This window comes from Ambystoma mexicanum, chromosome 11, assembly GCF_040938575.1.
Source record: "Ambystoma mexicanum isolate Mex_15411 chromosome 11, UKY_AmexF1_1, whole genome shotgun sequence".
NCBI classification, from domain to species: Eukaryota; Metazoa; Chordata; class Amphibia; order Caudata; family Ambystomatidae; genus Ambystoma; species Ambystoma mexicanum.
The window spans coordinates 1115233369-1115253285 of record NC_090934.1 but is presented as its reverse complement, the minus strand read 5'-3'; the positions used below and the strand labels follow the sequence as shown (position 1 = coordinate 1115253285).

General features: G+C 47.0%; 1 protein-coding gene across 14 annotated transcripts in view; it reads right to left on the bottom strand.

Annotated features, from left to right (window-relative positions):
* The window catches only part of TMEM266 (transmembrane protein 266), an 818009-nt gene that overhangs the window by 34914 nt on the left and 763178 nt on the right, over positions 1–19917 (bottom strand). For 13 of the 14 annotated variants that reach the window (XM_069624431.1, XM_069624435.1, XM_069624430.1 and 10 more), the window contains one exon: positions 12576–12641. In XM_069624431.1, the coding sequence (XP_069480532.1) occupies positions 12576–12641 (66 nt within the window). The remainder of the gene's footprint in view (positions 1–12575; positions 12642–19917) is intronic. The other variant, XM_069624437.1, reaches the window with a different exon arrangement.

Here is a 19917-nt window from a genome sequence, read left to right as displayed (position 1 = left end):
CCTGTAAATCGTTCAGGTGGAGCTAAATGAACTGCCACAGGAAGGGTTATTTGTACAGGATTGGTGGAAGAAGTTGGTACAGGTGCTTGCGGAATGTTACTGGGCAATGGGGTCTGTCCTGCCTGTGATTAGAGCAATTGTCTACTTATTTCATCGGTACGATCCTTAGTAACAATCAAATACCTCCTAAGAGCGCTGGTTTCTTGCCTGGCTGAATGTACTTCAGCGCGTAATTGTCCCAACAACTGAACTAACTGGTCAGTCTCTGAAGTCTCCATGACGCCCAGGTGGCTAATATTATTGAGACTTTGCATTCTGTTACGCTCACCTGGTATCCACGGGGACGCCACCCAGCCCTGGTTGGATGATGTACACTCTCAAACCCTCTCCTGGTCCCTTGGTATGGCCTCTGGTTAATGATGGGTCTGCAATATAGGAGAGCTGGATTCAATACCAGATTGTCTTTATGTTTTCCCACCTCCCTTGGCTTCAACCCCTTCCTCCCCCTTGGGCCTTCTCCTCACCTTAATATTGTAAAAGGTGGATTCTCCGTCCTACTCCTCGTGGCAGGGGCGCGCAGATGTGGGGGACGAGCAGCGACCAAGTTACTTCACCGATGCAAGCCCCCTGTGGGAATCCAGGCCTGCTGCGACTCCGTAGGTTTGCTGCTTTACAGTCTTTATATGCAGTTCTTATGTTCCTCTTAGTTCAAATAATAATGTCTTGCTTCTTTCCTTTTAAGTATGAAAAAGGTATTTTGGTGTTGTCATGCAGTTTGAAGATGAGCTTGGGCCGGTAGGCGAAAGCGCGGTGTGCGCGATGCTGTCCGGTGAGTAATGTGCGATGCGCCGCGCTGTTTCGCCTTTTATATTGCTAACCTGTGTCTTTTCTCTCCTTGCAGGTTGTGATGTTCCTCGCCGAGCGCCGTAATGTTCAAGCAATGATACTGACCAGGATATGACTACCCAGGTAAGAATTGTGAGGCTTTCTTCATTCGGGAGGAAACGTGAGTAAATGCTTACTAATGCTGTCTTTCTTTCTCCTCTTTCCAGGTTATGGTATTCCATGATGCATGCAGTGCCGGATGATGAAGTTAGTACCTTCAGGTGAGTGGAACTGAAGTCAGCGATGGATTGAAGACAGGATATTGTTCCAGGTAAGTTTTCGTAGTGTTCTTTCTCTCTCTGCGCCAGGACTGACTCCAAGAGAGTCTTGGATGAGGTTTTAAGGCCTTTGACCTGGCCCTAACTCGAAGGCTGACTTGTCATTGAGGGCCAGGGGCAAGGGTCATGACAACAGCCCCCTACCAGCACTTGACATTTATGTCTGCCCAACCCTTGCACCTGCTGGCTGCACTTTTATTTATTGCATTTATTGGGCCTCATTATAACATAGGCGCTCCCGTAATGAAGGGTGCCGGTACGGGACTGGCACCCTTCATTAAGGGAGCGCCTATTACGAGGTTCCCTTGCGGGACCCGGAACAGATGTCTGGTAAAACCAGACGTCCTATCCGGGTCCCGCGAGGGGACCAAGGAGCTAATAACGGGCCCGCTATTAGCTCCATCCCCATTGAGCCCTATGCACAGCATCCCTTAGTTAGATTTTAGTGTGTGTGCTTTACTGTTTTTTTGGAATTTGACATAATTTCTTTCTCTAGTTCTCATTTTGTTCCTGATTTGATTATTGAAATGAAACCTTCTTTGTTTGGTTTACTGGATTCAATATTGTTTGGACTGCGTTTTTGATACATATTTTATTGTTTATATATTTAGTCTGGTCAGAGCGACTGGGGGTCCCCCACTTGAGTGATTCCCTTCACTCGCTTGGGGCACCACTCACGGCATGCCCAGATTAATTCTTAGGTTCCATGGGATTGATTGGCTTGCGACCTCTCGCAGCAGTCACCATTTGATACTAGCACTTTAAACAGTATGGACTTTTTTAGACAATTCTAAGATATATTTCTGTATATTGTACTAGAGCTTCAGACAATTTAATACTTTTTTAAGACCCTATTTGTAATAAATATAATATTGTAAACTAACTGTTTGTCTTAAGTATGATGATCTGTGGGTCAGCTAGGGGGGTGTTTTTCCCTGTCTACTTGGTTGAATGATGTCCTTTGAGTGAACCTCCTTGTTTTTCCGCTGGCTTGACTTTTATGTATCACTGTTTGTTGCTTCCCTTCAGCCAGCGAAGTAGGGGAAACCCATCTTTTGTTTTGCTGGAGTCCAGACGATGGCAAATATCAAATGGTTACAGATAACCAGGAGGGAGCTCCTACAGATGATCAATACCACTATAAAGGGATTCAATGCTATCAAAGAAGAGCTGAGAGCCATACGACTGATGACTCTGCAGAACAGATATGTCTTGGATATGATCACAGCTATGGATGGAGGGGTTTGTGCCAAAATCAGGGAATCATGTTGCACATTCACACCTTCTCACGATGACGAGAATGGCACCTTGACAGAGGCCATAACGATGCTGACAAACCTACAAGTCAAGATGGTAGACAAAATGGAAGACATTGCTCATGACAGCTGGTGTGTGTCAATCTTCTCAGGGGTTCCACAATGGATAGCGAACATTTTCAAGTTCCTTGGAGCCCTGTTGGTGATGATCATGCTTGGATTCTGTGTGATCAGGATAATAATCACACAATGCAAGAAAACTGCGAAGAACGCAGTAGGAATGAAGATTGTGATTGATGTTGAATCTGGGTTCAAACCCAAGGAGCCGAGAGATGAAGAAGTCAGAGACTACGTGAAGGCCAGTATTCATTTACCTAAGGGAACAAAGTTCCTATACCCAAGGAACCACAAGAAGTATGTGGGAAGATGGATTTACTGCAGTCCCAGTGGACAATGCAGTCTTATGACCTGGAGTATCGATGAGCATGTGAAATCAGCAGGATGCCTGAAAGGAGTCATAAAGATATGGGTCCCAAAGAAGCATTTCTTCAGACGAGGATGTCTTGATGTGAAGATTGATGAGAGAGTGGTCGATGAATCGCCCAGAGGTGGGAGTGTAGAGGAGCCAAGTGCCCCCACCAAAAGCTCTGCCCCCATGTTGCCCATATGTTGGGAATCGGAAATGACGACACGTGCAGTACCAGTGAGGATGCCTATACCGCAAAGAATCCTTGAGACACCGTATCCATTGAGAAAACCCTACATGTATACATGATGAAATAACATTCTTCTGGAAGGATTTCCAGAAGAAGTATGAAAACAGATGAGAAAGAAGACTGGTGACGTCATGCGAAGTAGAGTTGATGCACCCTGAAAAGACACACAAGACAAAAGAACAAAGACATTCTATAGAATCTGAAGATTAGGTGACAAAGATAAATAACATTTCGGGGTCAAAATGAAGATTCTCGTGCAAAGAAGCAATGGAGAAAATGCAAAGTCATTTTATATGTGTACAGATGCAGCAACGCAAGTAGACAAAGTAATCGTAAGGCTGGTTATGCAGTGACTAGATTGCGGCGATGCACCAAAGTATATCCATAGGAATGTATAGAACCTGGATATTCCACAATGCACTTCAGCAAGGCTTGAAACCCCATGATTGGAAAAGGTTTTCAGTGTGGCGCAGTTGGAAAATAACTAATGGCGAAGGAGAAATTCGACAAAGGCTTGGCTGGCCCAGCACCAAGAGTCGAGGCCACAGTGAGCCTGGATGTCTGTCAAGAAGCTACAATGAAGGTGAGAAAGAATGAAAAAACACTGAAGGCGTAGAGACTTCATCATTTAATAGTATTATATGTGCAGCAAAAGGCTCAAAAGAGTGGTCTCCAGTCACATGATCGAGACCAATGCCGGTCCGATAGCACAGCGAGTAGAGCGCTCGCTTTGAGATCCGTGCACAGCCTGCCGACTCAGGTTTGAATCCCAGCAAGGCCAAACTCAGCCTTTCATCCTTCCGAGGTCGATAAATGAGCACGACACACCGTGGGTAATAATAAGTAGCACTCAGATACCTGAGGGTTCGTAGCGCTATATAAATGCTAAATTATTATTATTATTTTTTTTAATTAAAATAGCTTTGGGTCAAGCTTCACCGAAACCAGAAGACAAGACGATGCCACACTCCCTTTAATTCTAAGGCACAGAAAGCTTCTGCAAGGCAAAGTTCAAAGCCTTAATTGACTGTAGGAGTGATAATAGATTTTGGGCTAATTGGGTGGGGAGGCAAGACCATGCCAACCCTGCATGCACCTGGGATTTTAGCCTGCGTGCTGCTAGCATGTGGAATATTCCAGAAGGGTACAAGCGTGCCAACCAATTGTAGTGGCCCATGTATTAGAAAGCCCTTTTGTTTGTGTAACCAATGAATCGTCGTGTATTTTGTGACGATGAAGATGACTTTTGTTAGGAAAGATTTCGTTATTGTAGGGAACTTTCCTTCCATGTGGCAACCCCTAAACTTTTTGCTATTGTTTTCAACCTGTTTTCTTGACTTTGCCAGAGAAGTGCAGCCTTCTGCCGTACTCCTCTGGGCTTTCGCTCCTTTCTTACGGGGAAACTGACATGCCCTTAAGACAGTCAGTACCGGGGAACGCTGTTTCCCGTAGTTTCTTTTATCGTGTCGCCATTTTAGTGCAACACGACACAAGAGGGCACTGTAAGCTAAGTTACAGCTCTCTTGGGTCTCTAGCCGTCTACAGACCCTAGACACTCTTGTAGGATGGTTTTTGGATCGGTGCAAGTCATTCAGGGACTGGGCTGGTGGCAGCGATCATTTGGTTTATTTTGAGCTCCTTTTGCCGTTCTGAGCACCTTTTTGCCGCGAACACAAAAGGGTGGCCCGGCTACCCAAAATGGCCGGACCACGAGGCTCCTTTGTCTCGTCCACTGTCCGTCTTGCTCCCTTTACCTTCCCCCGGGTCAGGCGACCCGGGGCCTTCCTTATTTGGGCATGTAGTTTCCCGCGAAACACGGTTGCTTTCGCGGGCTTCTACATGTCGTTTGAGTGCCCCCAGGATGTGGGCTGGGCTGTCTGGTCCCAATACACATCCTGGGTGCCAGAGAGTCTGGGGTGGTGTGAATGCCTGGGACCACCGTGGTCCGTGATTGGTCCACGTATGGTATGTGTGTTGATGAGCGGATCTCCCATTGGCTCCCCTCCGTTTTGGCGCGAAGGGAACCGTGGATAAGAGGGAGCTGGAAACACCACTGCCATGTCGATCTCCTGAGTTCTTACGAACCCAGGGATACAGGAGCCAAGTATCCTGCGAACACGAGGCTGGACCGAGGAATCGCTGGTGACCCCCCTGAAGAACTTCTGCTCCTCATTGCTGTCGTCCGGTGAAGCCCTTTCCACCTAAGATCGAACAAGAAGGCCTGTACTGGCGCTTCGACCTATTGGAATAGCAGGACCAGCTATTCCCGGCACCTTCATCAACTCCTGCCGTAAGCCTTCGGAAGTGTCTCTGGGCCATCCAGTTGACTGACCAGCTTACTAAGGAGTCCTGCTCTGTAATCGCCGACAGGTTGGGTGGTATTCTGAGTCCGGGGCACGCTCACACGCTTCGTTTGCTTAGCAACCCTAAGCTAGAGGTGAACGGTGCTCGTTTGGCTTGAATACACCCGGCCGTTCCGTTGCCCTGCCGTGGCGACAAAACTGTGCAGGATTCTTCGATCGGGACGTCTTTTTACTCTGCACGACGACGAGACGTTCCCTGCTCTTCAGAACCTGCCAGAAGCTGCATCTATCGAGGAGAAGCTCGGGCCTGCTTGCTTCGGGGACCGGTGAGTAGATTAGCTAGGATCTGGTCGCCCTCCTGCAGTGCCCCTTGCTTTTCCCCGCTGTAAATACAGCTCCCCTTGTCCGTACTCGCGCCCTACTTCTGCCTCACAGTGGAGGCTGCGCTAGAGTCGCGGACCGTGTTCTCCTTCATTAGGGCACCCTACAGAGCTATCCAACGTCCTCCGAAGAGCTTCACCTTCTGCCCATTGGCACCGGCGTGTGCAGGTACTTTTGAGCGCTAGGCTCCACTCTTCGTAGGGATTGGACTACCATCTAGTTAGGGGCCTCAGAAGGCGGACATATCACACGCATTGGTTCGCACTGCCTGTTTTCCTTCCCCTGCAGGTGGATAACATATTTCGTGCTGCTAATGCTGTGAAACTGTGTATTCTGTATATATATTGGGTGGATAGTGTATGTGTTGGTTTAATATCGTTGTATATTGCTGCTTTTATTGTGGTTATTAGTTTCAAGGCCTTATAATAAATGTGTATCTATTTTTGATATAAACAACTGTTTGGAGTAGTTTGTAAGCGCTCTTGCTTTGTGTGCTCATTGCGGGCTTTCAGTCACCCTCACCCCTCTTGAGACCTAGTCTTGACCGCCGCGATCGCTACCTTGATTGGTCTGGCTTGTCCAGAGGTTACCCTGTTCCAAGTAATTAGGTTGGCCTTCTGAACTTCTGCGCCACCAGGACAGAGTTCAGAAATCCGTCTTAACAACTTTCAATTGGGATGGGCTTAGTTGTCCACCTGACCATAGAGACCCAATCACTACCCCCGGCAATATAGAACATATACTTGGATGTTCCCTGAAAGCCATTCACTTTCCCCAATAGGTTTTTGTAGTTTGCCATGCAGTGTGACGTTAGTGATGACAAGTTTTTACTATAAAAGTTATGTTTTATATAAGATTCATCGAGAGAAATTGCTGTGCGACGTCGGATGATGTCTGTTGTACTTCTTGTTTTAGACAATTGCAAATAAAACAGCATTGAGCTTTACCAAACTTCCTGAATCGTTTTGATTATTGATGTTTGAGTAACTTCTGCATCCCCATCCATCTCTAAGTATTGCTACCTCGTCTTAAAGGGACCAGGCCTGTAGGTTTAACCGGATCCCAATACAGCGAGGTGGAACGAGATTCAACCAGTCTAGGTTTTCTGCTATGGGGTGCTAAAAACTCTAATTCTGCCTTTGTCCTTCCTCTAATTTTTCCCAGTTGCCATTTTCCTTTTCCTGGCACTAGGGTAGTTAAATTTTGAGACTGAAAGAGAGAGAAATGTGTCTTGCTGAAGAGTGGTCTAAGTAATGGAATGCCCGCGGCAGGGTTAGGGCACAGTGTTTGGCACCAGCAGGGACTCCTCACTTCCTGCTCCTGCTCGGAGATTGGCCATGCCCCCCTGGCTTATAACGCCATGACGAACCTTGCAGCAGTGAAGCCTGCGGTGGGGTAATGGCGCAGTGTTTGGCACCACCTGGAACTCCTCACTTCCTCCTCCTGCTCGGAGATTGGCCATGCCCCCCTCTGGGCGTATAACACCAGGACGAACCCTGCAGCGTGAAGCCCGTAGTCGGGTAAGAGCTTGGTGTTTGGCACCGCTTGGGACTCCTCACTCCCTGCTCGGAGATTGGCCACGCCCCCCAGGGCTTATAACTCTGGGATGAACCCTGCAGCGGTCAAGCCCGCAGCAGGGTAAGGGCATGGTGTTTGGCACCAGCAGGGACTCCTCACTTCCTGCTCCTGCTCAGAGATTGGCCACGCCTGCCTCTGGACGTATAACACCAGGACGAACCCTGCAGCGTGAAGCCCGTAGTGGTGTAAGGGCTTGGTGTTTGGCACCGCTTGGGACTCCTCACTCCCTGCTTGGAGATTGGCCACGCCACCCTGGGCTTATAACTCCGGGATGAACCCTACAGCGGTGAAGCCCGCAGCAGGGTAAGGGCATGGTGTTTGGCACCAGCAGGGACTCCTCACTTCCTGCTCCTGCTCAGAGATTGGCCACGCCTGCCTGGGCTTATAATGCCAGGACGGACCCTGGAGTAGTGAAGCCTGCGGCGGGGTAAGGCTGCAGTGTTTGGTACTGCCTGGTGTCTGGCAACGTGGAAGTATGGCTCAGAGGACCCTGCATAGAAACCCCAGAGTGCAACTGGCGCTGGAACTCACAGACACAGTGAATTGCGGTGGTGAAGGGTGGCAAGGAGCCCAGTAGGGTAATCTGTGCCCAGATCTAGGCTCAAGCAACAAACAAAAAGCGAGGTGAGAGCAAGTTGGGTCTGGGATTGGGATTGGCACTGGGAAGCTGACTTTTTGACTGCCCTACAATCTGGTACTTCGGCGTGCTAATGGAGGAGCTGAAGTCCTTTTCTCCCTACCCCCTACTTCTCTTCTGTGCACAGCCTGATCTTCATTCCCCCACCCAAACCCACCCAGATATCAAGACCCACCGCAAGATATTGACAGTCCGGAGAAGGGGGGCCTGCCCAACAAGGCAGGGTTGCGAATGCAGCACTGATATTTACTCTGCCTCAGGGAGAAGAAATGTGGGACTAATCAACAAACCAAAGACCTCTAACAATTTTACGGGGGAGGCCACCTCATTGATCTGAGAGAACCACCAATTGTTGGTATGTCCAAGAGCCCCTAGGAGGGGATATGATTGTGCCAGTCGTTTGCCAAGGGGAAGGGGGTCTCAGCAACTGGGGTGGGGGGGTCGCTTGCGGAGGCCCCAAAAACACCCTCACAGTTAACATAGAAAAAGCCCCTGCCAGTAATGAGAGCACCAAGGGGAAACGTTTATGCATGATCACAGACTCTCCTAAAATCAAAACCCTAGCCAACAGAAATTACTTTCTGATTCCAATTCTGCCTCCAAATGCATCAGAAATGTTCCAGCACTGTGCCCCCTATGTTGCATCTCTCGCCCCAATTGTGCCTACCAACATCAGTTACCAGATTCATCAAGTTGTGTCACTAAGGGTCTCCTAACATCACAGGAGGACACTGCTACAACAGTCCCCCTTGCCAGTGGCTCTCCCCATAGCATCTGGGGGGAGGGTAAGGCACCCATGCCACCTTTTGGGAACATGTATCCGGTCCCTGCCCTGTTGCCCATTCCTGGCTCCACCAAGGACCATACTTTACCTATCATCAGACCACGTCCTATTGCCCGAATGGACTTAATGGACATAAAGGCACAAGAATCTACTGAGGATAAGCCCTCCCTGAGGCCCACCTGCAGTACCTGGAGCTAGACCATGTTGGCCATGGGTTCAGGGACCAGCTCCTTCCTTCATCTGACCCCATTAAGGGCCACTAAACCGTCAAACCAACCACCCATCCAAGGCACTTAATCCAGCTCTGACCTACTCCCCAATACTGTGCGCGGATGCAACTGCAACCAAGTGCTAGTTGAGCTGACAGCCAAAAAGCAACTACTATTAGCCCTGTTAGAGTCACAGGGAGGGCAGGAGGGGGCTCCCAGGGGGCACTGCCCTTTGTTCCAGCCCTTCAATCCACTCCTGCAATGCCCCTCTGAATCGGCTATACCTATACCAGTGCTTCTGGGCCAGAATACTGCTTGCCACAACACTGACTTGGCGAAACCCTCTTCGGTTCTCGCCCCTTGTGACCTTCATATCACAAGGGAACCCAAGAACGAGCAGTCACTGCAGCATAAAATGAATAGAGAGTCCAGTAAGACCCATAATCTTCATGCAAAGTCTCCCATACTGGAAGAACGAGTCCCACCCAGCATGACTAAAATCTACGACCAAAGGGGGTCTAATAATGGCATAATATTTCTCCTTGGGGTTCCTAAATTGCCGGCCAACAAACGTGAAGCAAGGGATGCCCTCCTAAACAAATGCCTGTACTGGCTTTGAACTGTTAGAGGTCTTACCTCTCTGTTAAGGGAAACCATAGTGGGATACAAGAGAGTGTCTAATGAGGACAAAGCCCCCTATGATTCTGTAAAACTGGAATTTCGAGCCCAGTGAGTGGCCAGGGGAGTCCTGGGTGGTTTTGGGTGTGCTGGACGGATGCCTAAGTCTGGTATCACAGTTGGTCTGCACCCTTATTCAAGATCTGTCGGCCATTTGGGAATCATCTAAAATATTTATGCTTTATCTGGAGCGAATATCACTCCCTTGGGGATAAGGCCAACCAAGAACCAAAGCTGACTGGGTTCATGGAGTCTTCGGTCTCTCGAACTGTGCTGAATTGGGCTCTGATTAACCAATGGAAATCTCTTTTAATAAGATTTATTATGCAAATGTTTGTTATTAGGATGGCTAAATAAAGTTAATTGACTGACTGTAATAGGATGCTGCTGTGACTGGCTGCTACCCTATTTTGTTTCTGCATTCTGAGATTAACAACTGCATGTTTCTCAGAATACCTCTGCTTCAGGAGTCCCTTTAACATGCGGATTCATTGAGCTTCTTCCTGATGCATAATCCTTCTGAAGCTAAAGCTTTTCTGTCCTAAATAAAGATGACAGGCTCCATTACAGCTTCACTGCACATACCACTACATCTAAGAGGGCTACCACCATCTCCCCACCTCAGACCATGAGGCCTCTGTACTCTATGCTGCCGCACGGGGCGCAAGCCTCCCAGAGAGGGAATCGGAGTCTGTCAAGGGATCTCCAGATCCATCTGGACCATCACTCCCCTCCCCCGCTCCGCTGCTTTCCTCTCCAGCACTGTGAACAGTGCAATGGGGCGCCAATCCCTCTCCAGTTGAGCGAAGCCCACTGTTCAGGCATGGAGAGACCAAGTTCAGAGGCAGTGCAAGGAAACCTCTCCTGAAGACATCTGCTGCTCGAGGCCTCCAGTGGAATATGCCGTTTCCAGGCATGTGTGCACAGAGCCCATGGGAAGCGCTCCCGTACCACCACCATCTTGGCCACGGCCCTCGTTCTGTTTTGTTCTTCCAACTCTCTCCTTCAACTTTCCTCTCACTAGAGCTCTAGCTCACCAATCTACTCCAGGACCTCCATCTAGTGCCTTCTTGAACACCCCACACTGCCAGACTGACTGGCTGCTTTTTATAACGTGGTTTCTCCTCCCATTGGGTATTGTTTAGGTACATGGATTGCACCTGTTTAGTGGAGGCTATCTTACTCTTATTGGGCTATGTGCTTGGGATCAGGTAGGTCGAAAGGTGTTTGGCTTAAGCTTACATTAATGCCTGATGCCATCTTCAATTCCAGAACTGCCCATGACATATCTGAGGTCTCCTTCCAGGAAAGACCAAGTGGTATGAGCATATGCACACCAAAAATACTATGGCACATGTAGAAACATTTAATAATCTTTCTGGGTACGGGGCGCAAGAAGACTTTGGGACCTGGTTCTAAAAAGCAATTTAAAAATGCAAATGTCAGAGAAACAGTCAATGGTTGCACCTTGCACAGGATTCAGGTGTGCCCACTTAAAATACGGCCTACTTAATTCATGACATAAGACTTTAGGTATAGTTTTTTTTAACAACATATGAAAAGAAAACAATTAGCGAAATTAAAAAATGAGCCTTTAATGGATCTACTAAACACATTAATTAAAAGTACAATAGCATTCTAACTAATTCATTACTAGAACAAACTTTCAAACTAATGCATTAAGTCTTGTCAAGTAACACAAATTATAGCAATTCAACACATGTTCTGGTTCAAAAAAATGATGATATATTATGACAATATATTTATATAATATACGTCACAGAAAAAGTACAACATTTAACCAAATGGTCCTTTATATGAGACTCTAGGCATTGTGACCAGATGCCCTTCTTCAGGAGAGGAAGGAACCTCACAGTGTACAGATTCTTAACCATGAACCTCAAAGTATAGGCACAATTTTATGCAAAAGTCACTAAACCTCCACACTAGAAGAGAGGGTTCCATAAGGTGACAATGCTTACTGGCTGTGTGTAGTAAGCCAGAGAGGAAAATATACAAAACAAGCTGTAAAACCTAAACGGTGATAGGGTACAGTCACAAGTTGCCCGCAGACACCCCCCAGGGGCCATCATCCCACTTCCCTCTTCCCTGTATTCCCACTTACATCCAGTCCCAATCACTGTCTCCTCCCCACTGTCAGAGATATCAGCCCACATCAGGATGCTTCAAGACATCTTCTCACAAGAACCTCATCTGTAGGCCACAACTACAGAGACACTTCTGAGTGACACCCCCACTGAGACACCAGCAAGGACACGTCAGATGGATGCTCTAAATTGCCTACCAGGCCCTCCAATAAATTTCATGCACTAACAGTATCAACGTCTACCCACACACCGCCTAAACTACCCACACAAGGCAATCTAAATATCCCTTCCAACAGCCATCAAACAACTGAACACTACACCTAGACATCAAACTTATATACCTCACTCCTGGATACTTCATCCTAGCAGCATGGGCAACTGAGGCTCCCTTTGACACAAATGTTCCCAGTACAGAACACCCACACACTGATCCGTTTGCGGAGCTCAGGGTGTTTCTGGTTTGCACGCACCCACACGACAGCACAGCTATCTTGCATTCTCTCTCTCTCTCTCTCTCTCTCTCTCTCTCTCTCTCTCTCTCTCTCTCTCAATCTCTCTCTCTCTCTCTCTCTCTCTCCCTCCCCACTAAAATAACCCACCCCCTCCCTATTTCAGATCCACTAGAGCTCCTAGAGACCACACAAATGGCAGTGGTTTGTGTGGTATAAATGCCAGACACATAACACAACATAATATAGATAATAGTCTCAAATGTTTGTTTTAAGTACTGTAGAGATGTTAAAGTGCAAATATTTAACTTACCACTACTAGGCTCATTGTAGTATTGGTTCATATAGTTGTTCATATCATCTTTGATGATAGTTTCTGCTGAAAACAAAAAAGCATTAAGAGTTTAATGTGATGACATGGATTTAGTTTCTTGCCATGCTTTTCAACATGCAAAAGAGGCATCAGCAGGACTGTTCACGAGAGAAACATCACCTTCGGTCATGCACAGAGTGGGGTAAAATATATACCAACCATCATGCCAGTTTATCATACAAATAAATACATGCAGCACTAACGAAGAAGTAAAAATGCAAAGGACAGGCCATGGGATGCTGGCTCTGATTTCTCCTACATTTTAGTGGCTCGTGTTTATTTAATGTTGAATCAATTTTTATTTTATGAGTTGTATTTGTATTTTATTTATTTGTAAAGCGCGCTAGGCCCAAAGGCATCAGGGCGCATAATCTCGTAGAACAAAGTTACATTTGCATATAATAACGAAAGAGCAGGGTTCATCTATTTACATGGGCATATAGATATGAGCCAAATAGACAATATGATATCATAATTTTAAAAAAGGGTATACACAGAGACAATAATGCAGTAAGATCTCTAACTCAAAGTTAGGGATAGCCGGTCTAGTCATACAGGCTGAATCAAATATTTTGTGCGAAGAGCCATGACTTGGTTTTATTCTTGAAAGATTGGAAGGAAGGCTCAGTTCTAATGGCGTTCGGGAGGGAGTTCCAAAGCTTGGTGGCCAAGACAGGGAAACTCACACCCCCAGCTTTTTGTTGTTTAAATCAAGGCTGGGATAGGCGGTGTATTTGGGCCGCTCTCAGGGGGCAGGCAGACGTATGGAGGGTAAGGCGGTTGGATAGGTAGGAAGGGGCCTTGTTAGCCAAACACTTGTGCGTCAGGGCAAGAGTTTTCAGAGAAATTCTATGCTTGACTGGAAGCCAATGTAGATTGGATCTGAAGTCGGGGATATGTTGGTTTCTAGGAATATTTAGTGCCGCTCTAATGGCATTGGTTTGTGTGATTTGTAGTTTGTTAATGTTGGACTGACTAGTGCCAAGATAGAGGGTGCTACAATAGTCTATCTTGGACATAATACGAGTTCTAGCCAAGGTGATACAATTCGGAGTGGTCAGGAAAGGTCTACAGGCAGAGATAAGTTTGCAAGTGTAGGCCGAGGCTGACCTCACTGCATTGGTTTGTCTGGTCAGGGAAAGAGTGGAATCAAGATAGATACCTAATGTTTGTGTGTCCTTGGAGACCTTTATGACATTGCTGTCAATGATGAAGGACTTAAAGGAGTGGTCTAGTTTATTGAGGCGTTGGGTAGTGCCTAATATGAGGAACTCTGTCTTTTCATCGTTGAGGCAAAGTTCATGTTGGGCCATCCAGACCTGAATGACCAGGTATATGTCGTTCAAAGATTTGGTGTCAACTGTATAGTCTCCTGTGATGGGGATGAGTATCTGGGTGTCATCAGCATAGTTAGTGTATGAAACACCCAGATAGTCAAGAACATCAAAGAGTGGTTTAGTAAACACATTGTAGAGTGTAGGGGACACACATGAGCCTTGAGGGACACCACAGTGAATAGGAGCAGGGTCAGCGTAGGCTGAAGGGGAAAAAACCTGCATGGATCTGTTGGATAGAAAGGAACTAATCCAAGCAGTGGCAGAGTTGGAAAAGTGGGCGGCAGATCTGAGGTGCTGGCACAAGATTTGGTGATTGACCAAATCGAAAGCAGCAGAAAGATCTAGTAGTAATAACAAGGTTAATTTCCCATTATTTTTCAAGACCTCGATTTGTGTTTTAAGATCGATTAAGGCCATTTCAGTGCCATACCTAGGGCGGAAGCCAGATTGTCTCAACCCAAGGAGATTGTTAACTTCGAGATAGTCCTGGATCTGGAGGTAGGCCGCACAATCTAATATTTTGAGCATGAAAGGGACCGTAGTGATAGGTCTGTAATTTGTTGGTATACTGGGGTCTAGTGATGGTTTTTTAAGCAAAGGGATGACCCAGGCGTCCTTGAGAATGTCCGGGACAATGCCTGTTTTGAAGTATGCATTTATGAAGGCCGTGATAAAAGGGGCTAGATCATGGGAGGCTTCCTTGATAATAAGAGCAGGGCATGAATCCAAATTGACAGTTGGATGGTTTGATTTTGTTGATGATACCTTCCACTTCAGCAATAGTAAGTGGAGAGAAGGAGAAAGGTTTGGTGTTCGGTGTAGCCGGGGTGATGTCGCTAGGGGAGGTGACCTGAAGTTTATCCGTCTGCAGACAGTTTTTTTTACTTTCATTTTAGATTGGAGAGATGCAATTTTATCCAGTAGTGCTGTCTGTATGTTTGCACACCATTTACTATCTTTGGTACAGGTATCTATATAGCAGGTGATTCGAGTTCCTTTAGAATCTTGAATAGTTCTTTAGTGTTTGAGTCTACTTGCATAATGCGATTATTATAAGTCTCTTTTTTAGCCTGGAAGATAGCTTCTTTGTAATTTAGGGAGGCTAGGATGAGACCGTCCTTGTGGGCATCAGAAGGATGGCTTTTCCACCGGGTTTCAGCGCTACGTTTAGCTTTGCGGAGCACTCTTAGCTGTGGAGTAAACCACGAGTTCAACTGCGCGTGAGGTTTTGGTTTCCTAAGTTTAAGAGGGGCGATAGAATTTAGGGCTGTTAGCATGGCGTGATTGTATGTATCAGCTAAAATCAATGGATCAGAGCATGAATCAGTGACTTTATTGAGAGTAGGAAGGATAAGAGGGAGCAATTAATCTCTTGTCATGCCCTTCTTGTTTCTGGTCGGGAGGGCAGGCGCATTTGCAGGTGGAGGGTGGAGGACTGCATCAATGTTGAAAGTAATAATATGGTGATTCGACCATGCGCAAGGTGAGATGGATAGTAGACTAACATTACAGTTAGCGTCCGCTAACCAGTCAAGAGTCCTCCCTTTGATATGGGTGGGTTCTTGAATGTGATGGGTGAATCCTAAATCAGTTAAGGTATCAGCGAAGTCTAATGCAGTGGGGTCATTAGGTGGAGATCCCTAAGAGGATGATTTGCGATTTAGTTTTAGATTTGGCTAGTAGTAAGGTTGTAATTTCATCCACAAAGGATGTTGCAGGGCCGGGCGGTCTGTATATAAGGTGTATGGTAGCCGTTTGGTTGGGAGAGAGTGGTAGTTTGACCTAGAGTAGTTCAGCAGAGTCAATGTTTACATTGGGTATAGCTCTCAGACCAAGAGAATTTTTGTGAATGAAGGCAACTCCACCCCTCTAGATTGTGCAGTGTTGCAGGCACATCTAGTGATGGAGTAATCGGGTGGTATCGCCAGGGAGAGTGCAGGGCCTGAGGCTGCATGTAGCCAGGTCTCAGATACTGCCATAAAGTCAAGCTCTTGAGTCTTAATAAGATTGGCTATATCTAGTGCATGTGCTGAAAGGGATCTGCCGTTGACAAGGGTGCCCTTAATCTGTGTATCTTTACATAATGGAACTGTAGTGTAGCGATGGGTGTGGAAGGTAACTGGTGGCTAAGGCTAGGAGAAGGTGGATTGGGCATGGAGCAAGGATTCTTAATAAGACCACTATGGCGAAGGAATCTAGATCCTAATCTCTTATTTCTAAGGAGTGGTGAACACGATTGGTTAGGTGTGGGTTTCTTTGAGAAGTGTTCAAGCCATAGTGCAGGGGCATTAAGGTACTGGTTAGTCGTTGCAGTGGTGTCATTAAGCAAGTTAACACATAGTGCGAGGTGTCCCTTAATGAAGCTATGTGGTTTCAGTACTTGTTGACGAAGTTGTTTTGCGATAGGACTATAGATGTGATCTGCCGTCATGACAAAAAGAGAGCTAAAAGCTAATGAAGTAACACATTGTCGCTGGGCTACATAGAAAGACACCCAGGCTGTGAAGGTAAGGAGTGGGAATACCATTAAAGGAAGCTCCGCTAAATTGCACATAAACATGATAGACAATAGATGTGGCAGAATTATGTGAGAGCGACAAGCAAGCTTTTAGGACAATCAATTGGCAGGCAGTGTAACTGACAATGAGCCTCATTACGACCCTTCCGCTCCCGTAATGAAGGGGGCCGGTACGGGACCAGCCCCCTTCATTACGGGAGCGCTGATTACGAGGTTCCCTTTGCAGGATCCTGTAAGGACGCCGGGTAAATCCAGGCGTCCTTTACGGGTCCCGCGAGGGGAAGAGGGAGGTAATAACGGGCCAGTTGTTATGTGCCCGTTATTACCTCGCTCCCCATTCCCATTGAACCCTATGGGGTCTCAAATGGGAATGGGGAATGGTTCCTGCAAGGAGGAATTACCAGGTCCTCCAATGCCGGAATGACTCTGTAAATCCTCATTGCAGGAACCCGGTAATGGAGCCCGGTTTGGAGGCAGCCATGGTGCAAACAGCACCATGGCTGCCTCCAAACTTGTAATGAAGCCCAATAAATTTTACTAGGAAGTAGGTTTGCACAATGTGGTATAGTCATACCTAAGTAGATTTATGAGGACGCAGCTAGGCCAATTGAAGGTTCAGTCAGGTGGGCCCGAGTAAGCAACTAAACACAATAGGCATCTTCAGGTCACATTCAGATCAGGCTAAAATAACTGTTGGTGCAGCAAATGCAGGCGACCATACACAATTAGGCGCATATAATTTCAGCTAAAATGCAGTTGAAATAGTAAGGTAGCAGTGGCCTAGAGACAAATGAGCACAAACAAGTTATGACAGCAAGCTAGGAAAGTGGTCGGTACAGCAGGAGTACTCGCACAGAAGACAGTTAGGGGAGGCCCGGTTGGTAGTAGTACTAGTGTTGCTGTTAGTGCGACATGGTACAGGCAATCCAAAAAGTATTTCGGCAGATTCAGCTACACAGTGCAGGTACATTAGTAAGGTGGGAGGCACGAGCGTAGTGAGCGGAAAGGGAGGTTCGCATAGTACAGTTCAGAACGTTCAGTTGGCAAGCTCTCCCGGGTAGGCACTCACGGCAAATGTAGTTCAGGCAGCAGGGGGTTGCAAAGTCAGGAGCTCTCGACACGAAAGGGCAGCGTTCCTGGCCCTAGGCTCTGTCGGCTGTGACAAAGTCTCTTGCCTGACCTAGGATAACAACAGTGGGGTTGTCAAATGGTGAAGGGGTCGCCCTGAGCTAGATAATGCTATACTCCGAGGAATTATATGGGCATCCGCAGACCACCACAACTGGCCATTCCAGCTCCCTAGCCACACACAACCACTCCCCTTTGCGGAAACAAACTGGCAACAATTCAAAGCCACCAGCCGGTTAATGGGAGATACATATCCTTCGGTTTTGATGTGGATTGAAACATTTCCCATTATGAATCATATTTCTGCATGGATACAAACAGTAAAGTTACTCACTGTAGTGACTAGAGTACTCATACTCTTAATCCCCTTTCCTCCATCCTTGTGGGCGTCCCCCAACATGGGAACGGTACCGTAACCTTTTCTAGCAAAAAATGTGCTACCCCTTTAAATTTAGCATAGCGTGCAGGGACGCAGGAATGCCCTCGAAGCCCCGCCCTCTGGCACCTCACCTCAGTCCCCTTTGTACATATCGGACGCTTTAATACCTGGCTATGCTGACACTTTTAGCCCCTGGCATACTAGCGGGGGAAGGACGTATGGAGGAAAGGGGACTAAGTACTATGAGTACTCTAGTCACTACAGTGACTAACTTTAATTAATACATCCCGTCCCCTTTCCTCCATCATTGTGGGTGATTCCACCGAACAAGACCAATGGGTGGAGCTGTGACAACCTGCCTCATCCTTAAGAGGAAGCAAAAAGGTTCCTCAGAACCGCCTGACCGAATTCTGCATCCCGCATGGAGCTGGTGTCCAGGGAATAGTGCCTACAGAACGCAGAGTCGTCCACGTAGCCACCTTGCTAATGACTTCCCAGGAAACGTGTCTCTGAAAGGCGGCAGCCGTAGCCTTGGCCCTGACCGCGTGGGCATGAATCCCAGCGGGAACAGTCCTACTCATGGCCACGTACGCCTCCAAAATGGCCTGGACCATCCAACGGGCTATGGATGCCTTGGAAGCTTGGGTGGCGGGAGCTGAGCCCCCGAAGGTGACGAACAACACCTCCGATTTTCAGAAAGATCTCGTTCAGGAGCTATTGTCTATTCCCAGAATTAGGACGGTGAAGGCTTCTAAGGGAGCTTTTCACCTTGCAGCCCCTAAGGCATGGAACGAATTACCATTGGAGGTTAGATGTCTGAAATCTATTGAGCTCTTTAAAAGGAAACCCAAGACCCTCCTGTTCACTTGAAGCCCTTTCTACTGGTTTTCGACCTGGGGAATGTTCCTGGCTCTGGTATCCAAGTGTTTTTATGTCTGTTGCGCCCTTACCCCCACAGGTCTATGGCCGCGCATTACAAATTTAAAGTAAAGTAAAGTCACGAGAGGTAAAACTTGAGCACTCTTCTCAAGTCCAAGGAATGCAACACCCTCTCAGCCTCCGACTGCATTTGCGAAGAATACTGGCAGGTAGATTTCCTGGTTCCAGTGGAACTGAGAGAGTACCTTGGGCAAGAAGTTTGGATGAGTGCACAAGATGATCTTGTCGTTGTGGAAGGTGGTAAATTGTAATTGTAATGTAATGTAATTGTAATGGTTGCTGCCGACACACTTGTATCAGCATTTGATAATTCCTTTCTTCTTAACTACAAAACACTTCCTTATGCGTTTTGATGTACTGCCTATACAATATCACCTTCTTGGTGAATGTCACTGCTCAATAATCATCATTTGCCTTCTTTTCTCTCTGTATTGTGCCGGTACTGAGACGAGTAGGAGCAGGAGCGGATCACTCGATTCCTCATTCACTGAAAAAAACATTTTTTTAATACAGTTTATAATATGTGCGATCACTTGTCCTGCTGTCCACTGCAATTTTCATCCGAATACACATATGACTTGCTTTATACTTTGTTCACTGGAAATCACGCTGTCACAGCGATCGCTACGACCGCAACGGCTTTGTTTGCAGTTGCCAGGGTTACCCACCCAAAATGGCCACCCGTATGCAACGCGTCACTGCGTTGCGGGTACTTTACTCTGAAGTAATTAGCTTTCCCTAATACTACAAGCTCGCGACAAGCTCCGGACAGTGTTATCATTCAATGTGCGGCTCGAGATGCACGCGCGCACAACAAACAGCAACCATGAGTCCAACTGAGCATAAATACATATATATGTAGCAACTTGTTTGCGTAGACTTGCTAATCCTTATTAAACATGCATGAAGGCAGGGTTCTTTCACGCTCACCTGCAAACTCAGATTCCTTCTCTTCGACCTGGTGACTGCTCTCCAAAACGT